The sequence below is a fragment of the Cuculus canorus genome, chromosome 4 (assembly GCF_017976375.1).
Source record: "Cuculus canorus isolate bCucCan1 chromosome 4, bCucCan1.pri, whole genome shotgun sequence".
Lineage (NCBI taxonomy): Eukaryota > Metazoa > Chordata > Aves > Cuculiformes > Cuculidae > Cuculus > Cuculus canorus.
In genome coordinates, this window is record NC_071404.1 from 2432620 (window position 1) to 2456895 (window position 24276).

A 24276-nucleotide genomic window follows, 5' to 3' on the forward strand; every position below is an offset into this window, starting at 1 on the left:
CATAAGAGACACTGCTCAGCCTGTGATAAACACCTAAATCATGGAATCAAAATGATAATAGAGGCAAGGTACGTGAGTGATGACTGTAGCCTATTTGTTGTTGAATACCTGCTTTCTCCTCATTTTGGTCAGTATTTCAGGAATTTCTCTTCTATTTCTTGTTCGCTTTCCTAGAGGTCAATATCCATTCTATCAGATTCAACTTCCGCAAGCAGCAGTTCTTGGGGGCCAAGCTCTGCTCTTACTACCAAGCGACGGACACGGATGCTAAGCAAAGGTATCCAGACAGGTGAGTTGCTCACTTCCATACTCGTCTTTTCTGTATTTGCTTCTGCCTTATATCTTTTTGGCAATCGTTCTCCAAAGTCTATTGCGTGGGCTGCATCAAAAGAAACGTGGCAGCAGATCGAGGGAGGGGATTCTGCCCTTCTATTCCTCTCTTGCAAGATGTCACCTGGAGTCCTGTGTCCAGTTCTGGAATCCTCAATGTAAGAAGGAGGTAGAACTCATGGAATGGGGTCCAGAGGAGTCCATAAAGATGATCAGAGGGCTGGAGCACCTTTGCTGTGAGGCTAGGCTAAGAGAGTTGGGGTTGTTCAGGCTGAAGAAGAGAAGGCTCAAAGGAGACCTTACAGAGACCTTCTGGTACCTGAAGGGGCTACAAGAAAGCTGGGGAGGGGCTTTTTATAAAGGCTTGTAGTGATAGGACTAGGGGCAATGAGTATAAACTGGAGAGGGGGAGATTTAGGCTAGACATAAGGAAGAATTTCTTCACTGTGATGTTGGTGAGGCCCTGACAGATTGCCCAGGGAAGTTGTGGCTGCCCCATCCCTGGAAGTGTTGAAAACCAGGTTGGATGAGGCCTTGAACAGCCTGGTCCAGTGTGGCATGGGAGTTGGAATTAGATGATCTTTGAGGTCCCTTCCAACTCAAACCATTCTATGATTCTGTGGTTCTGGTGATGGGTGCATACACACAGCGTTCTTCATATTCAGTCGAATACTCTAGAGAAAGATGTTCTGCTTTGATTAAAATGAGCCGGTTCATTTTCTTTCTTGGTGTGCTCGAGTAGCAGCCCATTTTCTCACACGTGAGTTCATTAACTTAAGCTCTGATCCATTTCAATGGACTACCTGTATTTTTTAATATATTCTTTGAACCACAAGACACGTTACTCACAGAACTTATGTTGTGGGCATGTGCCAGTTCAGACAGAAAGTACACCGTTTTGTCGTCTTCTTGGTAGTGTTTGAGATCATAGAATCGCTTGATTGGAGAAAACCTTTGAGAATTAGTCCAACTGTACCTGTTCACTACTAAACCAGATCCCGGAGCACCTCATGTACCTGGCTTATGAGTACTTGCAGGGATGGGGACTCCACCACCTTCCTGGGCAGCCTCTGCCAGTAAAGAAATTGTTCCTAATATCCAATCTAAACCTCCCTGGTGCAACTTGTTACTTGGACAAGAGACCAAGAACATCCTTTCAGGGAGATGTAGAGAGTGATGAGGTCTCCCCTCAGCCGCCTTTACTCCAGCCGCTTTTCATAACACTTGTGCTCTACACCTGCCTTCCTGCCTTCTTGCCTTGGCTCCCTCCCTCCCTTCCTCCTTCCCTCCTTTCTTTCCATACACCTTCTTGTTTAGGTTGAGATACTTGGTTTATACCACTTCACTGTATGATAGTCTGTGTAAAATTAACAATCCTGAATTGCTGTAAACTCTCCTTGAATTGGAAGTGTGAATATAAAATATTTTGCCCTTTGAAGGTGGGATAAAGAAAGCGATTCTTCAGGGTAAAAATTGGGGGTCACCCCCAGAACTATGATGTCACGCAGGCTTCCAGCTGCTCTGGAATAAGATGTTGCCACTTCATTTTCAACTACAGGAGACTTGGAGATTGTGAACAGTGCCACTAAGAAAAACACTCGAGATGTTGGTGTGACTTTTCCTACTCCGAGACCCAGCCAGCCAAATCAGCGGCCCCAGGAACCTTGGCACCGCGTTGATGGTATTTTGGGAAAGTCAGATGGTGTGGTCACAGATCATCGGGCAGCGGGAAGCAAGGGTAAGCAGAAGGGACAGCCAGGTGATGTTTTAGTGAGAAAGGATAAAAATGAGCGGTCTGCGTTTACCACAAGGTCAGTCAAAAATACAATTTTTGTGCAGAGCAGAAAAGCTGTGCATCTCAACCAGCAGCATACACGAGGACGATTAGCTAGGACACAGCGCAGTCCGTCACTGGGACGGGTGGTTCTTATTCTGGGTTTAAGCATTGGGTTTTAAACACAAATGCCATGTCAAGGGAACTCCGCAGTGCTCTGTTACGACAGGATTTTGGGTCAAGCTGAGAGATGCAGCCTAGTCAGTAAAGGTAGAAAATCGTAGACTGGCTTGGTATAGACAACTTTTAAGATCACCGAGTCCAACCGTACCTGTTGACTACTAAATCAGATCCCTGAGCACCTCATCTACATGGCTTTTAAACCCCTCCAGGGATGAGGACTCCACCACCTCCCTGGGCATCATCTGCCAGGGCCTCAGAACCCTCTCAGTAAAGATATCTTTCCTGATGTCCAATCTGACCCTGCCCTGGCACAGCTTGAGGCCATTTCGTCTCATCAGCTGTCACATGGGAGAAGAGAACCAGCACCCATGTCACTCCAGCCTCCTTTCACGCAGTTGTAGACAGTGATGACATCTTCCCTCAGCCTTCTTTTCTCCAGGCTAAACAACCCCAGATTTCTCAGCCACCTCTCATGACTCTTGTTCTTCAGCCCCTTCCCCAGCTCTGTTCCCTTCTTTGGATGAGCTTCAACCCCTCAATGTCCTTCTTGGAGTGAGGGGCCCAAAACTGAACCCAGAATTTGAGGTGTGGCCTCACTAATGCTGAGTCCAGGGGCACAATCATTCCCTGCTCCTGCTGACCACGCTGTGTCTGATCCAGGCCAAAATGCCATTGGCCTTCTTGGCCACCTGGGCCACTGCTGGCTCACATTCAGCCGCTGTTAACCAACACTCCCAGGTCCTTCTCCTCCAGGCAGTTTTCCAGCCACTCTTCCCCAAGCCTGAAGCTGCACGGGGTTGTTGTGTCCCAGGTGCAGGGCTTGGCCCTTGGCCTTGTTGATCCTCTTCCTGTTGGTCTCAGCCCATGGATCCAGGCTGTCCAGAAACAGCCTACCCTGATAGAACTTGTCTTATCAGCAGCTCCACATAGATAGTCATCACCATCACCTTCCGTTCCTTTATCAGTTCCTTCAGTCACCGGTCTGGGTTGGAGACAGTAAATCATCACAAGTTTGAGGTAAGCCTTTTCAGTTCCTTTTGCAGAAGAAGGACTCTTTTAGGAGTAATTGCAGGCAAAATGTGGTACTGGAAGAACCAGGCCCGTCTCCCTCTTCTTGCTAGAGTTGCAATTTTGGGCTCATTTTTTTAGCCTCGTCATTTTCTTTTCTTTTAATTTTCCCATCAGTCTCCGTGATGCCATGATTAAATGTTTAAAAATGTTTTCCTTAGTCATCATTGTCGTTTTTGTAGGGGCAAATCATTCTCTCTCATCCCAGTTTCATTTAGAGTCTCTCTTCAGAGCACTCAGTGATGCATTTGAATCCCATTCTGTGTGTAAACTGTGAGTCATCTAATTCTCATGTACATAGATAACATTTCGGAGATGTAAAGCATTTGGTCTTCAAGAATATCTAAAAAAGACTTGGGGCGTTAGCACAGAGGCTCTTTAAAGACATGTAACTGGGAATGGTGTCCCTCAGGAGTCCATACTGGGACCAGTGTTGTTTAATATCTTCATTGATGGTATGAACAGGGAGATTGGGTGCATTGCAGGTGACACCAAGCTGAGTGGTGCAGTTGTCACACCAGAAGGACAGGATTTCATCTGGAGGGACCTGGACAAGCTGGTGAAGTGGGGCTGTGAGAACCTCATGAGGTTCAACAAGGCCAAGTGCAAGGTCCTACACCTGGGTCAGGTTAATCTGCAGTTTCAATACAGGATGGGGGGACGATGTGATTGAGAGCAGCCCTGAGGAAAAGGACTTGGGGTGCTGGGGGATGAGAAGCTCAAGATGAGCCAACAATGTGCACTTACAGCCCAGAAACCAACCGTGTCCTGTGCTGCATCAAAAGCAACATGGCCAGCAGGGCGAGGGAGGGGATTCTGCACCTCTGCTGTGCTCTCATGAAACCTCACCTGGAGTCCTGTGCCAGTTCTGGAATTCCCAACATAAGAAGTTATTAAACTGTTAGGTTGTGTCCAGAGGAGGCCCTGAAGATGATGTGAGGGCTGGAGCACCTCTGCTGTGAGGCCAGGCTTAGAGAGGTGGGATTGTTCAGTGGGGAAAAGAAAAGGCTCCGGGTATACTTTAGAGCAGCTTCCAGTACCTGAAGGGACTCCGGGAAAGATGGGAAGGGACTTTTTACAAGGCCTGGAGTGACAGGACAAGGGGAAATTAGAAGGGGGAAGATTTAGGTTGAACATTAAGAAGAAATTCTGCATGATGAGGGTGGGTGAGACCCTGGCCCAGGTTGCCCAGGGAAATGGTGGCTGCCCCATCCCTGGAGGTCTTCAAGGCCAGGTTCGATGGGGCTTTGAGCAACCTGGTCCAGTTGGAGATGTCCCTGCCCATGGCAGTGGGGTCAGAACTGGATGGGCTTTAACATCCCTTCCAACACAAGCCATTCTATGATTATTTCTATAAAGAGAGAAACTCACAAACTAAGCAGCCATTTTGTGCTTTTTCCCAAGTCTTGGTGGTTTTCTGACACTTCGTGAAGGAATTCTTTTGAAACTACCAAAGCTGTCTACTACAGAGTCCCACTGTTACTAAACTGGAGTGTTTATTGCTGTGTTAGGGCTACAGATTGTGTTTAGTTAAGACCTTGGGCATGAGGGGTATCACCTACAAATCTTTATTCTCCTCTTTAACAGGGATTTCATGGTTTGTCCAAGCAGAACACAGGAAATCTGAATCTCATAAAGAAAACCAGTCCAGGTCCTTTTCTGGTCCTGGTCCCTCTTGGTTTGAACCATTGACCAGCACAAAGCCGTGGAGAGAGCCTCTCCGAGAGAAGAATTGGCAAGAGCAGCAACACCACAACATGATTCATCAAGCAGTGCCAGAAAGAGATGCTGAAAAAGGGACCTTGCGGCCATTTGTGAGGCTCACGCTACAGGTAAAGGCGTTCACAGACATGTGGTGTAAATTTTGGGCTTTTCCTATGTAGGGATAGGAGTTGGACTCGATGATCCTTGTGGGTCCCTTCCAACTCAGGTCATTCTGTGATGCTTTGTGATTCTGTGCTGTGAGACCACTGGGATCTCAGTAGGGCATGGAGCAGCCTGGTCCAGTGGGAGGTGTCCCTGCCCATGGCAGGGTGTTGGAACAGGATGAACTTTAAGGTCCCTTTCAACCCAAACCATTCCATGATTAAGATACAGGATTTTAGCTGTCATACCAAATATTGCTTTGATGGGATGCTTTTCCATGTTTTTGTCCTGGTGTTAGATATCTTGGTTGCTCCGTTCCAGCTGTAGGGAGACAGCCTGGCCACATTAGGTTTTGTTTTGTTTCATCCCATCTTAGGAGGCTCTTGCAGTGCATCGCCCCGATTTCCTCTCTCGCTCTGGAGAGCGCGTGAAGCATCTCAAGCTTGTCATTGAGGAAAGGAGGATGCAGAACGTACTGCAGGCCGAGCGAGAAGAGCTGTTTAATCCTCCAGGGAAAAGAAAGGGCTACATGAATGCAAATCATCTGCTGTCCGACAGAGGTACCTTCACGGTTCTGATTTGTATGCTTGATAGGAATGAATTAATTTCCACCTTGTGATTAAGGTTGTGTGTGTTTTTAATTAGAAGTATTACAATTACTTAATGTTATTGTCTGTAAGTTGCAGTGCTCAAAGTTTGGAGAGGAGTGGCTGGAGAGCAGCCCGGAGGAGAAAGACCAGGGATTGTTGATAGATGCTCAGCTAAATGTGAGCCAGCAGTGGCCCAGGTGGCCAAGAAGGCCAATGGCATCGTGGCCTGGATCATGAATAGCGTGGCCAGCAGGAGCAGGGAAGGTGTTGTGCCCCTGAACTTGGTGCTGGTGAGGCTGCACCTTGAATTCTGTGTTCAGTTTTGGGACCCTCATGCCAAGGAGGACATTGAGGGGCTGGAGCGCATCCAGAGAAGAGGAACAGAGCTGTGGAAGGCGCTGGAGAACAAGGGTTATGAGAGCAGCTGAGGGACCTGGGATTGTTTAGCCTGGAGAAAAGGAGGCTGAGGGGAGACCTCATCAGCGTTTACAACTGCCTGAAAGGAGGTTGTAGTGAAGTGTGTGTGTGGGGGGGGGGTTGGTCTCTTCTCCCTGGTAGCCAGTGACAGGACCAGGGGAAATGACCTCAAGATGCACCAGTGGAGATTTAGGTTGAGTTTTAGGAGGAATTTCATTACTGAAAGGGCTGTCAAGCACTGGCAGAGGCTGCCCAGGGAGGTGGTGGAGTCCCCATCCCTGGAGGTGTGTTTAAAGGCAAATAGATGTCATAGCTGGGGTTATGATCTAGTGATGGACTTAGCAGGACTGGATCAATGGTTGGATGCGATGATCTTAAAGGTCTTTTCCAACCAAAACCGTTCAATGATTCTATGAATCCATAACTTATAAAGAACTCACATTGTTGCCGTTGTATTCTTTATGAGAAGCAGACTTGTTCGCCATTCTATTATCTCAAAATTTTCTCTTTAGGTTTTCTGATTAAAGAAAAGGGAAGAACAATTCCGAAGAGTGAAATGGTTCAAAGATCTAAACGGTAAGGTTGAGAAAACTTTGTTTCCTGGAGATGGGTGACCTCAATAAATGGGTGGGGAAGATGGATGAATCCTGTCTGCGGCTAAAGAGTTGGGAATTTGCCATAATTTGGCTTTTCCAATGCAAGCAATAAGAAGCTGTATGATAAGGCATAACTAAGTTGGTGCAATCAAGAAAGCAGGGATCAAATCCAGAGGGTCCACAGGAGGCCACGAAGGTGATGCGAGGGCTGGAACACCTCTGCTAGAAGGTCAGGCTGAGAGGATTGGGATTGTTCAGCCTGGAGAAGAGAAGGCAGTGGGGAGACCTTAGAGGAGCTTCCGGTACCTAAAGGGGCTCCAGGAAAGCTGGGGAGGGGCTTTTTCCAAGGGCCTGGAGTGATAGGACGATGGGGAATGGCTTTAAATTGGAAGGGGGAGATTTAGATCAGACATTAGGAAGAAATTTTTCATGATGAGGATGCTGAGGCCCTGGCCCCGGTGGAACTGGATGGGCTTTAAGGTCCCTTCCAACCCAAACCATTCCATGATCAGCTGTACAGACATTTTAACACTATAAATATTGCTTTTAGGAGAGTGCTGCTTGCAAGAGAAAAGCATTATGGGATGTGGGAATTTCCGGTGTCACAACTGCTGTGTATTCCACATTTCCCCTGTGTGACATTAGGAGACACCCAAATAAATCTTCCGGTGATGCTCTTGGCCAGCAGCCTTAAACAGACTGTCAAGATAAAATAGAGGATGCTTTGGGTTTTTTTTATATCAATAAGTTCCTTCCAAGTGCCTATTTTTGACTTCTTGTATTTATGCTTAAGGATCTATGAGCAGCTGCCAGAGGTGCAAAAGAAGCGAGAGGAAGAGAAGAGAAAAATGGAATACAACTCGTACCGCCTCAAAGCACAGCTTTACAAAGCGGTAGGTGTTCTGGCCAAGTACGTATAGTGGAATGTTTAGAATTCTTTTTTCTTGAGGTCACAAGCATTGATGTGGTATTTAAAAATGTAATTCTTTGGTGGTTATTGCATTTCTAGGTGATTAGGATGTGTTGGCATTTATTCAGGGTCAAAGCAGACAACATGGAATGAAAAAGAATCGCTCTACCTAACCTGAAATCTTTCAGTACCTGCACAGGGTGTGTGGAAAAAAGACAAGGGCACGTGGTCCTGATTAATCATAAGATTGTGGAATCGCTTTGTTGGAAAAGACCTTTGAGATGGAGTCCAGCCGTATCCATCCACTATTAAACCACATCCCTGAGCACCTCATCTACCCAGCTTTTGAACACCTCCAGGGATGGGGACTCCACCACCTCCGTGGGCAGCCCCTACCAGGGTCTGAGAACCCTTTTGGTCAAGAAACTTTTCCTGATGTCCGATCTGAACCTGCCCTTGCACAACGTGAGGCCATTTCCTCTTGTCCTATCACCTGTCACTCGGGAGAAGAGAGCAACGGCCACTTGTGTAGGGGAGAAAGCACCTATTTAGGAAATCGTAGAATCGTGGAATGGTTTGAGTTGGAAAAGACCTCAAAGCTCATCCAGTTCCAATCCCCCGCTGTGGGCAGGGACACCTCCTACTGGACCAGGCTCCTCAAAACCCTGTCCAACCTGGCCTTGAACACCTCCAGGGATGGGGCAGACATAAGTTCTCTGGGCAATCTGGGCCAGGGTCTCACCACCCTCTTCAGGAAGAATTTCTTCCTAATGTCTCATCAAAATCTTCCCTCTTCCAGTTTAAAGCCATTCCCCTTGTCCTATTACTACAGGCTCTTGGAAAACGTCCTTCCCCAGCTTTCCTGGAGCCCCGTCGTGTACTGGAAGCTGCTCTAAGGTCTCCCGAGAACTTTCTCTTCTCCAGGCTGAACAACCCCAACTCTCTCAGCCTGTCCTTGTAGCAGAGCTGCTCCAGCCCTTGCATTATCTGCATGGCCTCCTCTGAAGCTATTCCAACAATTCTGTCTGCTTTATGTTGGGGATTCCAGAACTGGATGCAGGACTGCAGGTGAGGTCTCACCAGAGCAGAGGGGCAGAATTCCCTCCCTTCCTGCTGGCTGCGCTGCTTTGGATGCAGCTCAGGATATGGTTGGTTTCTGGGCTGTGAGTGCACATTGCTAACTTATGTTAGGCTTCCCACCCAGCAGCCATTCCTTTTGCAGCAGTTCAATAACAGCTTTTATGTTGGGGCCTTACCACGCTACCAGGCGCAGGGCAATGGTGGGTCAGGACTGCAGGAGAAGGAAAGAGTTGGGCCTGTTTTGCTGGTCACCCCAGGCCTCTGCTGAGTCTTGCCTCATTCCTCCATGAAGCAGGAGATCCCTGCAGGGAGCTGCTTCTGTCCCAGCTTACAACTCCTAATGCTCTTCTTCCCTGGCTATACAAGTGGTGTAACATGGGCTTTGTGTCTGCCTGTTAAACACAGGTGTAATTAATGATAGAAGGATTGATGAACCTTGTGCTAGAGCCTCGCTCAAGTTTAGTGCCGTGAGTAAGGAGAGTCTTCTGTCTCCGTGCCTTCCCACGTGCACACATCTGATCGTCTTGATATTTCTGTGTGACAAGTAGTATCAATTTGTACACATTGATGTGATAAATGTCCTGTTAAAACAGATGAGGCCTGTTTTTCGCTTGAAGTTAATCTCAAAACTGACCCATGCATCGCTTTTTGAGCTGGTCCAGGTGTCCATATGCTTCAGCTTTCTCTTGAGACTTAATAAGAACTAAAAGAGGAGGAGCAACAGTTTGTGATACAGGCACTGAGGTTCTAACCCGGCTGACCTTGCTGTTTAACTACATCCACCCCATGAAGTGTAGAGCTCTGGCTGCAGACAATAAGCTGGATTGTAGGCGTTAGTGGCTAAAGGACAAGCTGGGGAGGGGGTCTTGATCAGAGAGTGCAGGGATAGGATGAGGAGGAACAGTTCGAAGCTGAAAGAGGAGAGATTGAGATAAGATCTTAGGAAGAAATGTTTTCCTGTGGGGGTGGGGAGGCCCTGGCCCAGGTTGCCCAGAGAAGTGGTGGCTGCCCCATCCCTGGAGGTGTTCAAGGCCAGGTTGGATGGGGCTTTGAGCAGGTTGGCCCAGTGGGAGGTGTCCCTGCCGATGGCAGGGGTTGGAACTGGATGGGCTATAAGGTCCCTTCCAACCCAAACGATTCTGTGATTCTATGACATGCATTTAAAATTAAACCTGATTTTTTTTCTCCTCTGGAACTTAGGATTGCAGGTAAATTTTTGCAGTGCAACTCTTTCCAGGCTGAGTTACAGAATCACAGAATCACCTGAGTTTGAAGAGACCCATAAGGATCATTGAGTCCAACTCCTGTCCCCACATAGGACAACCCCAACATTCACGCTGTGTGTCTGAGGGCATTGGGCAGTTGCTTCTGGAATATTGTCAGGCTTGGGGCCATGACTGCTCCCCTGGGGAGCTGCAACAGTGCTCCACCACCCTCTGGGTGAAGAACCTTCTCCTAATGACCAACCTAAACCTCCCCTGGCATTGTCCTACCAGAGCTGGACTAATAGGGTCAGTAATTTGTTGGGAACAGCAGCAATTGGATTTTAAAAGTCAGGGTTCGCAACACAGTGTGTTGCCAGATCACCTCCCTAGTCCAATTGTGGTCCTTAGCAAGAGAATTACTTTGATTTGATGCTGTGCTTTTGTGGAGGATGTTCAGAACGTATTTTTCACCAGTCTGAGAATCTCAGGTGCTGGTACCATAAAGTCTTAAGAGTTAATGAATTTTTAATGAGTTCTGGCAGTCATTGACTTGAAGTAGCCTAGTCAGCTGGGACCGGATAGGGAATCGGATCAGAAGTTTTGTATGCAAGTGTGGTTTGGATTGGAAAAGGGATGCTGGTTCATTGCAGTAAATACTGTAATCTTTTTGTCTTCCTTGCTGATGCAGAATCGCTGCAGGGGCTGTAAATGCAGGGAGAGGTTTGGTTAGAGTTTGTTACTGTGTTGCTGGGAGCATCAGTTTCTAAGCCGATCTCATTGTGCATGGAAAAAAGAACAATGGATTGTGTGGAACGACTCCAAGAATGACACAGAGTATTAGGAGACAAGGGCAGGTACAAAAGCCAGATTAAAAACATGCATAGTTACGGATTGTATCATTTAAATGATCTGTAGCATCTCACATCTTAGGTCTGGGAACTCATAGTGACACATTTGTGAACTGCTGATGCAGAACAGCCGATCCGGACTCCGGAACAGAGCTGACTCTAATCACAGTCATAGAATTATTGAATTATAAAAAGGTTTGAATTGGAGGGGTCCTTAAAGGTCATCCGGTTCCGACTCCCTGCCGTGGGCAGGGACACCTCCCACCGGACCAGGCTCTTCTCCCAAGTGACAGGCTATAGGATGGGAGGAAATGGCCTCAAGTTGTACCAGGGCAAGTTCAGATTGGACATCAGGAAAAATGTCTGCTCCGAAAGGGTTCTCAGGCACTGGAATAGTAGGAATTGAGTCACCATCCTTGGAGGTATTTAGAAAATGGGTAGATGAGGTGCTCAGAGATCTGGTTTAGTAGTGGACAAGTACGGTTGGACTCGATGATCTCAAAGATATTTCCAACCAAGCGATTCTAAGATTCTGTGACTCTCTTGTAATAGTGCACTGTGCTTATATCCTAAGGTTATTGTGTCTTGGCCATGGGTGTAATAAAGCCCTGGGACACTGATTGCTTCTGTCTCGGTCACTGACACCAAAGGAGGAGACGTGAAAGTAAAACTGGGCATGCACCTTGCTAGGAGGAGTGCAGCTGGCTCTGAGGGTTGGATTATCTGCAGTACCGTGCACATCATTGATAGAGGGGCTGAGGACTTGCAGGCTAGGGGTGATGAAAATTTGGGAAAGGAAGCAATGACTTAAACATGTACAAACACCCCTGTCTGTACATACATAAACAGGGACAGGTGCGGCCAGCAGGAGCACTGAAGTGACTGTACCCTGGACTCGGTATTGGTAAGGCCAAACCTCACCCAATCAACTCCTGGGATCAGTTTTGGGCCCCTCACTCCAAAACAAAACATTGAGGGGCTGGAGAACAAGGGTTGTGAGAGGCGGCTGAGGGACCTGGGGCTGTTTAGCCTGGAGGAAAGGAGGCTGAGGGGAGACCTCATCACTGTTTACAAGTGCCTGAAAGGAGGTTGTAGCGAGGTGGGTGTTGGTCTCTTTTCCCAAGTGAGAGGAGATAGGACGAGAGGAAATGGCCTCAAGTTGCACCAGGGCAAGTTCAGATTGGACGTCGGGAAAAATGTCTTCATGGGAAGGGTTCTGAGGCCCTGGCAGAGGCTGCCCAGGGAGGTGCTGGAGTCTTCATCCCTGGAGGTGTGTAAAAGCTGCGTATATGAGGTGCTCAGGGATGTGGTTTAGTGGTAGACAGGTGCAGTTGGACTTGATGATCTCAAAGATCCTTTCCAACCAAAGGATTCTATGATTCCCTGAAGTTGTGGTTGCTCACACATAGTATCTTCAACCCAGAATTTAAAGGTACATCAGCTATAAGTGCATTTTGATGTGATTTATGGGCTGGTGCTTCAGAAAAGAAATGAACACCAGCTTCTTGGAAATACATTGGGTGGAGAAAGCAAACAAAACTCTGTTTGCAGTGTGAGCCAGGACAGCTACAATTTGGGATGTTCCACGCTGAGAGGCAGTGTCTTAAGTAAGCATCCAGGTTGAGGGATGAAAAACTGACTTTATTTGTCTCAAAGTAAATGAATATATTAGTGAATCAAATTAGTGAATATATATCAACGAAATGCCCTTACCTTTTGTAAAGCACACTCGGACTGGACAGTGAGAAGTAAAGGCTGTCAGTACGTGTTTGGAGGCTTTGATGAGCCACAGTGGCCGCATGGGGCAATGGAGAAAGAGACCGAGGGTTGCAAAGGCCTTCTTAATCTTTTGAGTTGTTAAAGCTTCATCCTTATTAAGATAGCAAAGTTATCACAGGATGCACATGGGTCTGATGTTCTGTCCCAATGTCCTCTTGCTTTTGTACTTTTCATTTCAAGTAGAGCATAAAATTATAGCAGTCAGATAAGGGCTGTGCGTGTCCTTCAGTTCCGAAAGCTCTATCGAGACATTTCTGATCTGATGGCAGTACAAATAAATCAGAGCTGTCAGCCCCAGTGAAGTGAAAATAAATTTTATGAGTTTATCAGATGGAAATTCTTCCTGTTACTGAAGCTTTTACATCATAGAATCATGGAACGGGTTGGGTTGAAAGGGAACTCAAAGCCCATCCAGTTCCACCCCCTGCCATGGGAAGGGACACCTCCCACTGGGTCCGGTTGCTCAAAGCCCCATCCAACCTGGCCTGGAACACCTCCAGGGATGGGGCAACCATGACTTCTCTGGGTAACCTGTGCCGGTGCCTCACCACCACCATTGTGAAGAATTTCTTCCTAATGTCTAATCTAAATCTCCCCCTTCCAATTTAAAGCCATTCCCTCTCATTTCCTATCACTCGAGGCCCTTGGAAAATGTCCCTCCCCGGCTTTCCTGGAGCCTCTTCAGGTACTGGAAGCTGCTCTAAGGTCTACCCGGAGCCTTCTCTTCTCCAGGCTGAACAACCCCAACTCTCTCAGCCTGTCCTCGCAGCAGAAGTGCTGCAGTGCTCAGATCCTTTTCCTGGCCTCCTCTAGACTCATTCTAACAGTTCCATTTCCTTCTTGTGTTGGGGATTCCAGAACTGGACACAGGGCTCCAGGTGGGGTCTCACCAGAGCGGAGCAGAGGGGCAGAATCCCCTCCTTCCCTGCTGGCCCTGCCGCTCTGGGTGCAGCCCAGGACACAGTTGGTTTCTGGGCTGTGAGCACACATTGGTGGCTCATGTTGAGCTTCTCATCGACCAGCACCTGAAGTCCTTCTCCTCAGGGCTGTTCTCAAGCACGTCATCCCCCAGCCTGGATTGAAACTGCAGACTGCCCCGACTCAGGTGTAGGACTTTACACTTGGCCTGGTTGAACCCCATGAGGTTCGCACTGTCAGATGTAGTGAGTTTGTAGCTTTTATCAGTAGGGAGCATGGGAGAAACCTCCCTAAGGGGCAGCAAAGTTATTAATTTATGCACTTTCCTCAACCCCTTATAAAAGCTATTAGCATTTAAGAACACCAAATGCTTTATTTATGGAAGATTTGTGTCTTTTAGTGCCAGTGCAAGACAGGGGCCACAAGGTGTCACTACCCCAAAGGAAAAGGCACGGGCTTCTAGAGGTGTGAAATGGGATTGCTCTCTGCCTGCTGCTTTACAGTGTTTTTGCTGCTTGTTTTCCATCCTCTTGGCTGCGTTTTTCCTTCTGTCAGCAACATGTTCAGAGTTTGGGTTTGTAGCCGCTTCCTGGAAGCGGAGCAAAGAGAGCAGATGACATCGAATTCCTTGCTGGGTTTGCTTCTTGGATTGCGAAGGGGTCTGTGAGCCATGAGGACCAATCGGGGGTTTGTGGTGTGAGGAGGTTTGAGCCTTCCTGCAGTATTGGGGACAGATTTCACACTGAGATCCCACTTTGCTGGATTTATATGTGTGTACGTAAGCAGAGTGTGTTCTTTGGTGGTACGTTGAGAATGACTGGGCCTGCCTACACAACAGAGACCTCACAAGCCATGTGGAGCCCAGCAGAACAACTGACACATCCTGCAATTGTTCCTCAGCTGATGACTGGCAGCAATGCAGAAATAAGTTACAAGGTTCTGGCGGTGGTAGCTCGTGCTTGTGCTCACCAGCAGGTCCTTCTTGGTGCTTTCATGACCCTTCCTTCATCACATGCCAAAGGTGGCAACGGGCAGCAGCCTCCTGCCCCCACAAGAGGCCACAACGATGATCCAGGGGCTGGAGCGCCTCTGCTATGAGGACAGGCTGAGAGCGCTGGGGTTCTTCAGCCTGGAGGAGAGAAGGCTCCAGGGAGACCTTAGAGTGATCCTCCAGTACCTGAAGGGGCTCCAGGAGAGCTTGGGAGGGACTTTTTTGCACGGGCCTGGAGTGATAGGACGAGAGGGAATGGCTTTAAATTGGAAGGGGGAAGATTTAGATGAGACATTAGGAAGAAATTCTTGATGATGAGGTGGCCCAGATTTCCCAGAGGAGTTGTGACCGCCCTATCTCTGGAGGCATTCAAGGCCAGGTTGGATGGGGCTTTGAGCAACCTGATCCAGTAGGAGGTGTCCCTGTCTGTTGCATGGCGGTTGGAGCTGGATGAGCTTTAAGGTCCTTTCCAACCCAACCCATTCCACGATTCTATGAATTTATTCATTGTTTATTGTGGAAAACTCTGGTTTTGTGCTCAGTGTTTTTGGTTTCCAGAGGAATAAAACTTATCTCTGTCGCTTTGCTTTTCTCTTTCAGAAAATCACCAACCAGGTCTTAGGGAGGAAGGTGCCTTGGAACTGATAAAGATCTGCTGTTCAAGCGAAGGTGCCTCGTGCTTCGAAACCATGCAGCACCGAGGAGGCTGTGATCTGTAAACGATATTGCAGTAAATACTTGTGTCGTGTCTGTTCACTTGTGTCATTTTTGTACTCAGATAATCTTGCCCTATTTAAGAATCAATGATCTGATGGAAATGATGAGTTTTGAAATAAATGCCTGATTTTTGTAGTGCTATTGAGTTAAGTTTGGGGGAAGAACTCGGATCATGATGTGTTTATAACCACCTGACTGGAGCAGCAGTTTTATATATTTATTTTTAATAGTTTTTAACAATGATTTCTATTTTTTTATTTCAATGTAGAAAATTTATTTGTAATGTTTTGTACTGGAAAAAAGTCCTTAAATAAATAATGTCACACTGGTTTGTAGTAACTATTGCAGCGATCCTGAAGTGTCTCTTCGCTCTCTGGCAGCGCTCACCTCTTACTCTCCCCAACAGAGAACTTCAGAAGCTCCGAGGTTGATTGAACCAGACAATTCTAGCGTGGAGCAGTCATGACTTCACTGACCTTTTGCTTGGTTTGCTGTCTTTGTTTGAACCAGGAGAGGCCAATCACAACAAAGTTCTATGGTGTTCTGCCTTCTACAGTGGGACATGGACAGCCTGGATCCATGGGCTGAGACCAACAGGATGATGTTCAACAAGACCAAGTGCCAGGTCCTGCACTTGGGACACAACAACCCCGTGCAGCTCCAGGCTTGGAGAAGAGTGTCTGGAAAGCTGCCTGGCAGAGAAGGACCTGGGAGTGTTGATTGACAGCGGCTGAACATGAGCCAGCAGTGGCCCAGGTGGCCAAGTAGGACAGTAGCATCTTTGCCTGGATCAGACACAGCGTGGCCAGGAAGACCAGGCAAGTGATTGTGCCCCTGGACTCGGTATTGGTGAGGCCACACCTCGAATCCTGGGATCAGTTTTGGGCCCCTCACTCTGAAACAAACATTGAGGGGCTGGAGCTCCTCCGGAGAAGGGAATGGAACTGGGGGAGGGGCTGGAGAAAAAGAGTTATGAGAGGCAGCTGAGGGACCGGGAGTTGTTTAGCCTGGAGAAAAGTGGGCTGATGGGAGACCTCATCACTGTCTACGAGTTTCTGAAAGGAGGTTGTAGTGAGGTGGAGGGGTTGATCTCCCAAGTGGCAGGTGGTAGGATGAGAGGGAATGGCCTCAAGTTGCGCCAGGGCAGGTTCAGACTGGACATCAGGAAAAATGTCTTCATGGGAAGGGTTCTGAGGCCCTGGCAGAGGCTGCCCAGGGAGGTGGTGGAGTCCCCATCCTTGAAGGGATTTAAAAGCTGGGTAGATGAGGTGCTCAGGGATGTGGTTTAGTAGTGGACAGGTACGGTTGGACTTGGTGATCTCAAAGTTCTCTTCCCACCAAACAAGTCTATGGTTCTATGATATTAGGGGTTCATAATGCTTGCCTAGGAGAGTCCCCTCCACTGCACTAGATGCTCTCACTCTGACAGGAGACTTGGTTGTTCTCTTCTTCGCTAGCATCACAGTGGCAAAAGATGGACTGCAAAGATTGTGGTTCTTGGCGACAGAAGCCTAAAGTCTCGGTTTCCTTTGCATATCGCAATAGAGTTCAAATGATGTGTAAACAGGAAAAGACATCGGAGGAAAAGTAAGTGGGTGTGAGCAGTGGTTTCCTATTTTCTGTACTCAAGATGTTCATAGATATTCAGTTCAAGGATCAGCTGTAACGGTTCACCCAATTCTGCTAAGGGTGACACACAAAACACGGGTTTTGACCTCTTTTGTTCTTAAGACTTTGGTAGAACTTCTTGTTTCGTCCCTTGGCTGAGCCATGCAGCGGTGGCCAAAGTCCAGGTCTGCCCTGAACCCCTGGAGTTCACATTGAGGTAATGAATCAGATCTCGCCCTGTCGCCTGTCACTTGGAAGAAGAGACCAACACCCACCTCTCTACAACCTCCCTTCAGGCAGTTGTAGACAGTGATGAGGTCTCCCCTCAGCCTCCTTTTCTCCAGACTAAACAACCTCAGTTCCCTCGGCTGCCTCTCGTAACCCTTGTTGTCCCACTCCTTCCCCAGCTCCGTTCCCTTCTCTGGATGTGTTCCAGCCCCTCAATGTCCTTCTTGGAGTGAGCTGAACCTAGGAGTCAAGGTGTGGCCCCACCAGTGCCCCCCACAGGGGCAGAATCACTTCCCTGGTCTTGCTGGTTTAGGTGACAAGTGTGTGTTTGGGTCTCACCAGAGTTATCGTAGCTGCTCTCTGAAAAACTGGGAAAGGGTGGGTTTCTGTTGTGTTGCCTCTAGAAACCAAAAGCAGCTTTGATCATTCATTTGCACTTTATCAGGCTTTAGATTGGCTGTAGATGTTCTGTCTACAAACTGCTCTTGATGGGTGTGTGGATGGAGTGAGGGACAAGGGGACGACACTGCTAGGAGACAAAGGGGATCTGAAAAAGCCACCTTATGCTTTGAAAGGTTCCTTATTTTGAAATAACAGGCTTGTTTGCTCTTCAGAACCGTCTTCCATTTCCTCTTTTGTGATCACTTCCACTAGTTCTACCTTCTGTAGTCCATCCTGATGGACCTTTTATAATAACATAGTGAGTCCTTTGGTTCTTGGTGTATGGTTTTGGAGTCCTTTCCGTGGAGGTGGTCTCAAGTTGGAGGTTTGCCATATGGGGCAGTGATGGAACTTAAGAAGATGTTGTTTGAGACAGTTTCTGTCATTGCTGGTAGGTGGAAAGACCACCATGGTCCAGAGTGATTGACTCCTAGAGAGCTTCTTCCCTGAAGGATTTCTGCTGTCTGCCTCTCTTGGTGGTAGATATGTTAGTGGTTGTGCCTGTAGGAGAACATGACTGAATGACCTGGGGACAAAACAACTCTGTGCAGTGCTCCAGGCTTGGGTAAGAGGAGCTGGAAAGCTGCCTGGCAGAGAAGGACCAGGGGGTGTTGGTTGACAGTGAGCCAGCAGTGGCCCAGGTGGCCAAGAAGGCCAGTGGTATTTTGGCTTGCATCAGAAACGGCGTGACCAGCAGGAGCAGGGAAGGGATTGTGTCCCATTGTGGCACTGGTGAGGCCACACCTGGAATCCTGGGTTCAGTTTTGGGCCCCTCACTCCAAGAAGGACATTGAGGGGCTGGAGCACGTCCAGAGAAGGGAAAGGAGCTGGGGAAGCGGTTGGAGAACAAGGATTGTGAGAGGTGGCCGAGGGAACTGAAGTTGTTTATCCTGGAGAAAAGGAGGTTGAGGGGAGACCTTCTCACTGTCTACAACTGCCTGAAAGGAGGTTGTAGTGAGGTGGGGATTGGTCTTTTCTCCCAGCAACAGGCAATGGGATGAGAGGAAATGGCCTTAAGTTCCACCAGGGCAGGTTCAGGTTGGACATCGGGAAAAATTTCTTCATGGAAAGGGTTCTTGGGCCCTGGCAGAGGCTGCCCAGGGAGGTGGTGGAGTCCCCATCCCTGGACATAAAAGCTGTGTAGATGAGGTGCTCAGGGATGTGGTTTAGTAGTGGACAGATGTGGTTGGACTTGATGATCTCAAAGGTCTTCTCCTACCAAGCAATTTTATGATTCTATGACTTTGAAGAGGAGAAGACTGAAGAAGGAGCCTTGTCGCATGTGGAAGCAGGTATGCCAATCGCTTCCGCTTGTCCATGAGAGCATCCTGGTTTCTAAGTTGCTTTTCCTGAAACAACACCCTCATACAGCAAATACTTCCTGTCTGGCTGCTCATTAGCCCAGAGCAAACTTTAATCTGTTAACGAAGATCTTAATAAATTACTTCCTTCAGGCTGCATTTATGACTTGGCCAGCTGGGCCGCTTTCGAGTCTATCATGAACTTATTGGACGTTCTCATTATTGTAGACTTGGGGAAGGAATTCTGCCGAGCTGCTGGAGATGGAAAAGACACGATTCGTTCACACAGGCAAGGTTTGAAAGTCAAGTTTTTATTAACGTTTTTCTCCTGACATCAGCCGATAAACTGAGTTCTCCAGGCCAAAGGAGACCCTGCAGGAGGGTGAACGACCTCTGCGTGACAAATGAAAGCCATGTTGATTAATACCCCTCTGGAAGGCACTCAAATTCCATGGGGATGAGGACAGTTGTGAGAGATCTTGATAGCGGAGAGGACGTTATTTTTAAACTCAGTCTAACTTTATTTGCTCATGTGCTGCAGCCTTGTTGCTTTTTAGGCTTCTCAGAAGCTTCCTCAGACTTGCCTTCATGATGAGAACAAAAGGAGAGATTCCAGCTCATTGGTCAAGTGCTGAGTCCTGTGCTTGGGACACAATAACCCTGTGCAGCTCCAGGCTTGGGGAAGAGCGGCTGGAAAACTGCCTGGAGGAGAAGGACCTGGAGCTGTTGGTCAACAGTGGCTGAACATGAGCCAGCAGTGGCCCAGGTGGCAAATGGCATCCTGACCTGGATCACAAACGGCGTGGCCAGCAGGGGCAGGGAAGGGATTGTGCCCTTGGACTTGGTGTTGGTGAGGCCACACCTGGAATCCTGGGTTCAGTTTTGGGCCCCTCACTCCAAGAAGGACATTGAGGGGCTGGAGCATGTCCGGAGAAGGAGAACAGAGGTGGGAAAGGGACTCCCCTTCCCCAACAAGGGGAGAACAAGGATTATGGGGAGGTGCTGAGGGACCTGGAGTTGTTTAGCCTGGAGAAAAGAAGCTGAGGGAAGACCTCATCACTGTCTACAACTGCCTGAAAGGAGGTTGTAGCGAGGTGGTCTCTTCTCCCAAGTGACAGTGATAGGATGAGAGGAAATGGCCTCAAGTTGCATGAGGACAGGTTCAGATTGGACATCAGAAAAACTGTCTTCATGGAAAGGGTTCTGAGGCCCTCCCAGAGGCTGCCCAGGGAGGTGGTGGAGTCCCCATTCCTGATTTTTAAAAGCCCCGTACATGAGGTGCTCAGGGATGTGGTTTAGTAGTGGACAGGTATGGTTGGACTTGATGATTCAAAGGTCTTTTCCAACCAAAATATTCTGATTCTATGATTCTCTGCAAGCTGTGGTTGCTCCTCTGCTTGAGTTTGGTTCGGTGCATCCTGTGAATCACTCTGCTTTTGGGGCCTTGCTGCTGGCTTCTGCCAAGCCTTGTTGACTCATGGGCTGAGTGGCCAGCCCTGGCCTTCCTCCAGGAAGGGATAAGTCTCTTGGGCTCTGAGACTCATCAGTTGGATCCGGAGAATACAGCGTGCCAGCTATGCTCTGTGGCCTCCTGAACACCTGTGCTGGAGGAGTTGAGTTTGTGTCATTTTGTGCAGACTAAATAGTCACCTCAGTGGGTGCTGATGTGAAATTGGGTCTAAGGAGACATCATTTTGTCTGTTGGGGTGCAAGTTCTTATGAATGGTGTAGAGCTGCTTTAGTACATTCCAACCATCCTTGTCCTTTGCAGAGGGACCTGTAACAGGATAAGCTCATTTGTGCTGGTGAAGCAGTGATGGAAGACCCAAAGTGTGGTTGCCCAGGATCTTCCTGAGCACACGTCCTATGTGTGACTCCGTGTGCTGGTTGCCTCCTCCATGACTATGAAGAACGAGTGCCTGGGAGGACTGGAGAATGCTGAAAATAGACACCAAGAGGCTTTAATTCCATGGTTGTGAGTGATCCCCTGCTCCACATGTGCTGCTCTTGGCTGACGCCAGGACACAGAAATCCCCGCGCTGGGGTTCAGCTGCCAGGCTGCGTGACCCAGCTGTGGACCTCGGTCAAGTGCCACAGCTTCTGTCAGCTGGGATATCAAGTGATGGAGGCTGCAGGGAGGAGGAAGAATGCCTGTTCCTTTCCACACAAAGGCCCTTTATGAGCTGCTCTGGAGGACCACCAGCTGTTGCGATCCTCAGCCCCACGGAGGGGCATGGATATCTCCATGCTCTGCTTCCATGGGTGGTGGGAAGCAGAGAGACTTCTGCCTTCACCCAGCCCCAAGACTATGCTGCTCTGTCATTTCTACTGGGTGAGAAAGTGGAGGAGTGAGGGGAAACCGGTGATGGTGAAGTAATGGTGAAGCTATGTCGTGGTGACAGGCTGACTGGAGCCTGTCAGCCACCCAGGGTTTCCATTGGCTTATGGTCCTTGCTCCATCCCAGCCCTTGGCTCACCCCTCCACGGCAGCCCTGGCCACTAACTGCCCTTTCTTGGAAAGATGTTCACAGCGCTCTGCCCAACCTCGTCCCTCTGGACCTCATTGCTGCTGATTTCCTGGTGGCTGAAAGCCATCTCACGCTTTTGAACGTTGCCTCATTGTGTGCCAGGCTGCTGAGTTACAGCTGCTCTGCTGGGCTTCCACCGCGCCGCCTGGATCATAGAATCGCTTGGTTGGAGAAGACGTTTGAGATCATCAAGTCCAACCCTACCTGTCCACTACTAAACCAGATCCCTGAGCACCTCATCTACGCGGCTTATAAACCCCCAGGGACGGGGACTCCACCATCTCCCTGGTAGCCTCTTCCAGTGCCTGGATCCAAGAAGGGACAGCAACACCCTCTCTTCCTCAGCTTACTTTTCCACAGGTTTATTCTTTTGAATGACTTTATTTTTTTTGCAGTGTTTCTCCTCTTGGGGAAGTGGTAGGACCTGCACAGCCCCTCTATGGTGAGCTTCAGTAGAAGACCATCCTCAATCTTCAGCGAGTCCTTCCTGACGCTCTACAGAGCTTGACCCACAAAGGGTAGAAGATGTTTGTGAGAGCTTGTGGTGAGAGTGAGGTGTTGCTAAATGGCATTAATACACCTGAAAAAGCTGTGTCTGAGGTTAAGGGTGGGTTGAAGGTTTTGCTGAGGTGGAACAGACTTCCTGCCCTGCCCAGATGGTTGCATCTGCTGGTTGCATCTGAAAGTTGTGTTGACAGAACCTCAACACATGGTTGAGTGCCAGGAGGGCTCTGACTGTGCTGTTGCTGGGGCTGCACCAATGAGATTTGCCTTTGTGCTGGGAAACCCCCGCAGAAGTCCCATCTTCTTATCTCCTGAAGATGTCTCTTGGGACAGGCACGCACAGAGGTCCCGGCGTGCAGTGGGTGCAGGTGGCTCATGGCTGTCCCCATTTTTAGAATAAAATAATTTGCAAATCTTTATTTGCTAGCATTAATCACTATTATTATTAGGGATTCCATTTGGCTTTCATTTAGATTTCCAGTATGGAAAGGGGCTGCAGGAAAGCTGGAGAGAGGGGCTCTTGATCAGGGGGTGCAGGGATGGGACCAGGGGAACAGTTTGAAGCTGAAAGAGGGAGGTTGAGATGAGATCGTAGGAAGGCATGTTTTGCTGTGAGGGTGGGGAGGCCCTGGCCCAGGTTACCCAGAGAAGTCGTGGCTGCCCCATCCCTGGAGGTGTTCAAGGCCAGGTTGGATGGGGCTTGGAGCAGCCTGATCCAATGGGAGGTGTCCCTGCCCATGGCAGGGGTTGGAACTGGATGGGCTTTGGGGTTCCTTCTAACCCAAACCATTCTATGAATCTTCGTGGGGTGAACCTGGAATATGGGGGGAGCCTGGGATGGGGAAGAACCTGGGATGGAGGAGAGCCTGGGAGACGACAAGAGCCTAGGACTGGGGTGGGGGGGGCATGGGATGGGAGGGAGCCTAGGATTGGGGGACCTTGGGATGGGACAGAGCCTGGGATTAGGGGGGGGGGGGGGGGAACCTTGGATGAGGGGAGCCCGGGATAAGGGGAGCCTAGGGAGGTCTAGGATTGGGGGGAGCAGGGGCTGAAGGGGAGCCTGGGATTGGAGGAGAGTCTAGGATTTAGGGGACCCCAGGATGGGGGTAGCAGGCGATGAGGGGGAGCCCAGGACTGGAGGGGAGTCTGGGACTGGGAACAGCCTGGGATGGGGGGATACCGAGATTGGGAGGAGTCTAGGATTGAGGGGACCCCAGGATGGGGGTAGCAGGGGATGAGGGGGAGCCCAGGACTTGGGGGGGGAGTCTGAGGTGAGGGGACCCCCGGATTGGGAACAGCCTGGGATGGGGGGACCCTGAGATTGGGAGGACCCCAGAACTGGGAGGAGCCCAGGATGGGGGGTACCAGGGGATGAAGGTAAGCCTGGGACTGGGGTACCAGGGGATGAGGGGGAGCAGGAGATGGGGGGGAAGGAGGAGTTAGGATTGGGGGGAGCCCGGGACGAAGGCAGCAGGGGATGAGGGTGAGCCCAGGACTGGGTGTAACAGGGGGTGCAGGGGGACACCCCAGGATCCGGGGACAGCCTGGGCTGGGGGTGTAGCAGGGGATGAGGGGGAGCCTGGGAGCAGCTCTCTCTGCTCCGGTCTGGTTTTCATTAAAGCCTCTCGGTTTGGCCAAGAACCACAGCAATAAATAAAAGGCGAACAATGCTGCTCCCTCCCAGCCCGGACCCCGCCGGCACCGGGGGCAGCGGGCGGAGGGAGGGACCCGAGAGCATAAGAAGGGAAGGCAGGGCCAGCGGAGGAGAAGGGAGGCGCTGACAGCCCTGGGGACAGCCGGCATGGCCGGGAGGGCCCCCCGCAAGCCCTGGGGCCGCCGGGGTTCGGCTGAGATGTGGGGGAGCCGCATCTTCCTCCTGGGGATGCTGGGGATGCTCGCCGGGCGGGGGGATGCAGGAGGGCGAGGTAAGGGGGGGGGTTCTTCTGTCTCTGAGTGGGTTTCTCTGTCTCTGGCTGAGTGTCCCGGGATTGCAGAAGGGGAATGGGGAGGGGATTTGAGGGAATTTGGCTTCCCTGAGGTCGAGGGGAGGCTGTGGGCAGCGCTCTGTGTGTGTTTGGGTGTCCCGGGATTGCGAAATGGGAATGGGGGGGGATTGGGGTGGATTTGGCTTCCCTGGGGACAAGGGGAGGCTGATTTAGGGGTATTGGGCTTCACTGGGGACAAGGGGAGGCTGATTTAGGGGGATTGGGCTTCCCTGGGGACAAGGGGAGGCTGACTTAGGGGGATTTGACTTTCCTGGAGTCAAGGGGAGGCTGATTTAGTGGGATCTGGCTTCCCTAGGGACCAGGGGAGGCTGATCTGGCTTCCCTGGGGCTGAGGGGAGGCTGTGGGCAGTGTTCCCTGTGTATCTATCCTGGGACAGCAGAAGGGGAA

General features: G+C 49.6%; 2 protein-coding genes across 7 annotated transcripts in view; both read left to right on the forward strand.

Moving 5' to 3' along the window:
- Positions 1-15591, forward strand: part of ALMS1 (ALMS1 centrosome and basal body associated protein) — a 66141-nt gene extending 50550 nt beyond the window's left edge. For 2 of the 4 annotated variants that reach the window (XM_054064415.1, XM_054064416.1), the window contains exons 13-19: positions 175-289; positions 1889-2068; positions 4943-5187; positions 5598-5781; positions 6741-6804; positions 7618-7717; positions 15156-15589. In XM_054064415.1, the coding sequence (XP_053920390.1) occupies positions 175-289; positions 1889-2068; positions 4943-5187; positions 5598-5781; positions 6741-6804; positions 7618-7717; positions 15156-15200 (933 nt within the window). In that variant the 3' untranslated portion in view covers positions 15201-15589. Of the gene's footprint in view, positions 1-174; positions 290-1888; positions 2069-4942; positions 5188-5597; positions 5782-6740; positions 6805-7617; positions 7718-15155 lie in introns of all 4 variants that reach the window. The other 2 variants (XM_054064418.1, XM_054064417.1) reach the window with 2 other exon arrangements.
- Positions 15592-19845: 4254 nt separating this feature from the next.
- ADAM33 (ADAM metallopeptidase domain 33) overlaps positions 19846-24276 on the forward strand; it is a 44586-nt gene continuing 40155 nt past the window's right edge. The window contains exon 1 of one of the 3 annotated variants that reach the window (XM_054064421.1): positions 19846-21922. In XM_054064421.1, the coding sequence (XP_053920396.1) occupies positions 21904-21922 (19 nt within the window). In that variant the 5' untranslated portion in view covers positions 19846-21903. Of the gene's footprint in view, positions 21923-23637; positions 23808-24276 lie in introns of those variants that run through there. The other 2 variants (XM_054064420.1, XM_009565731.2) reach the window with 2 other exon arrangements.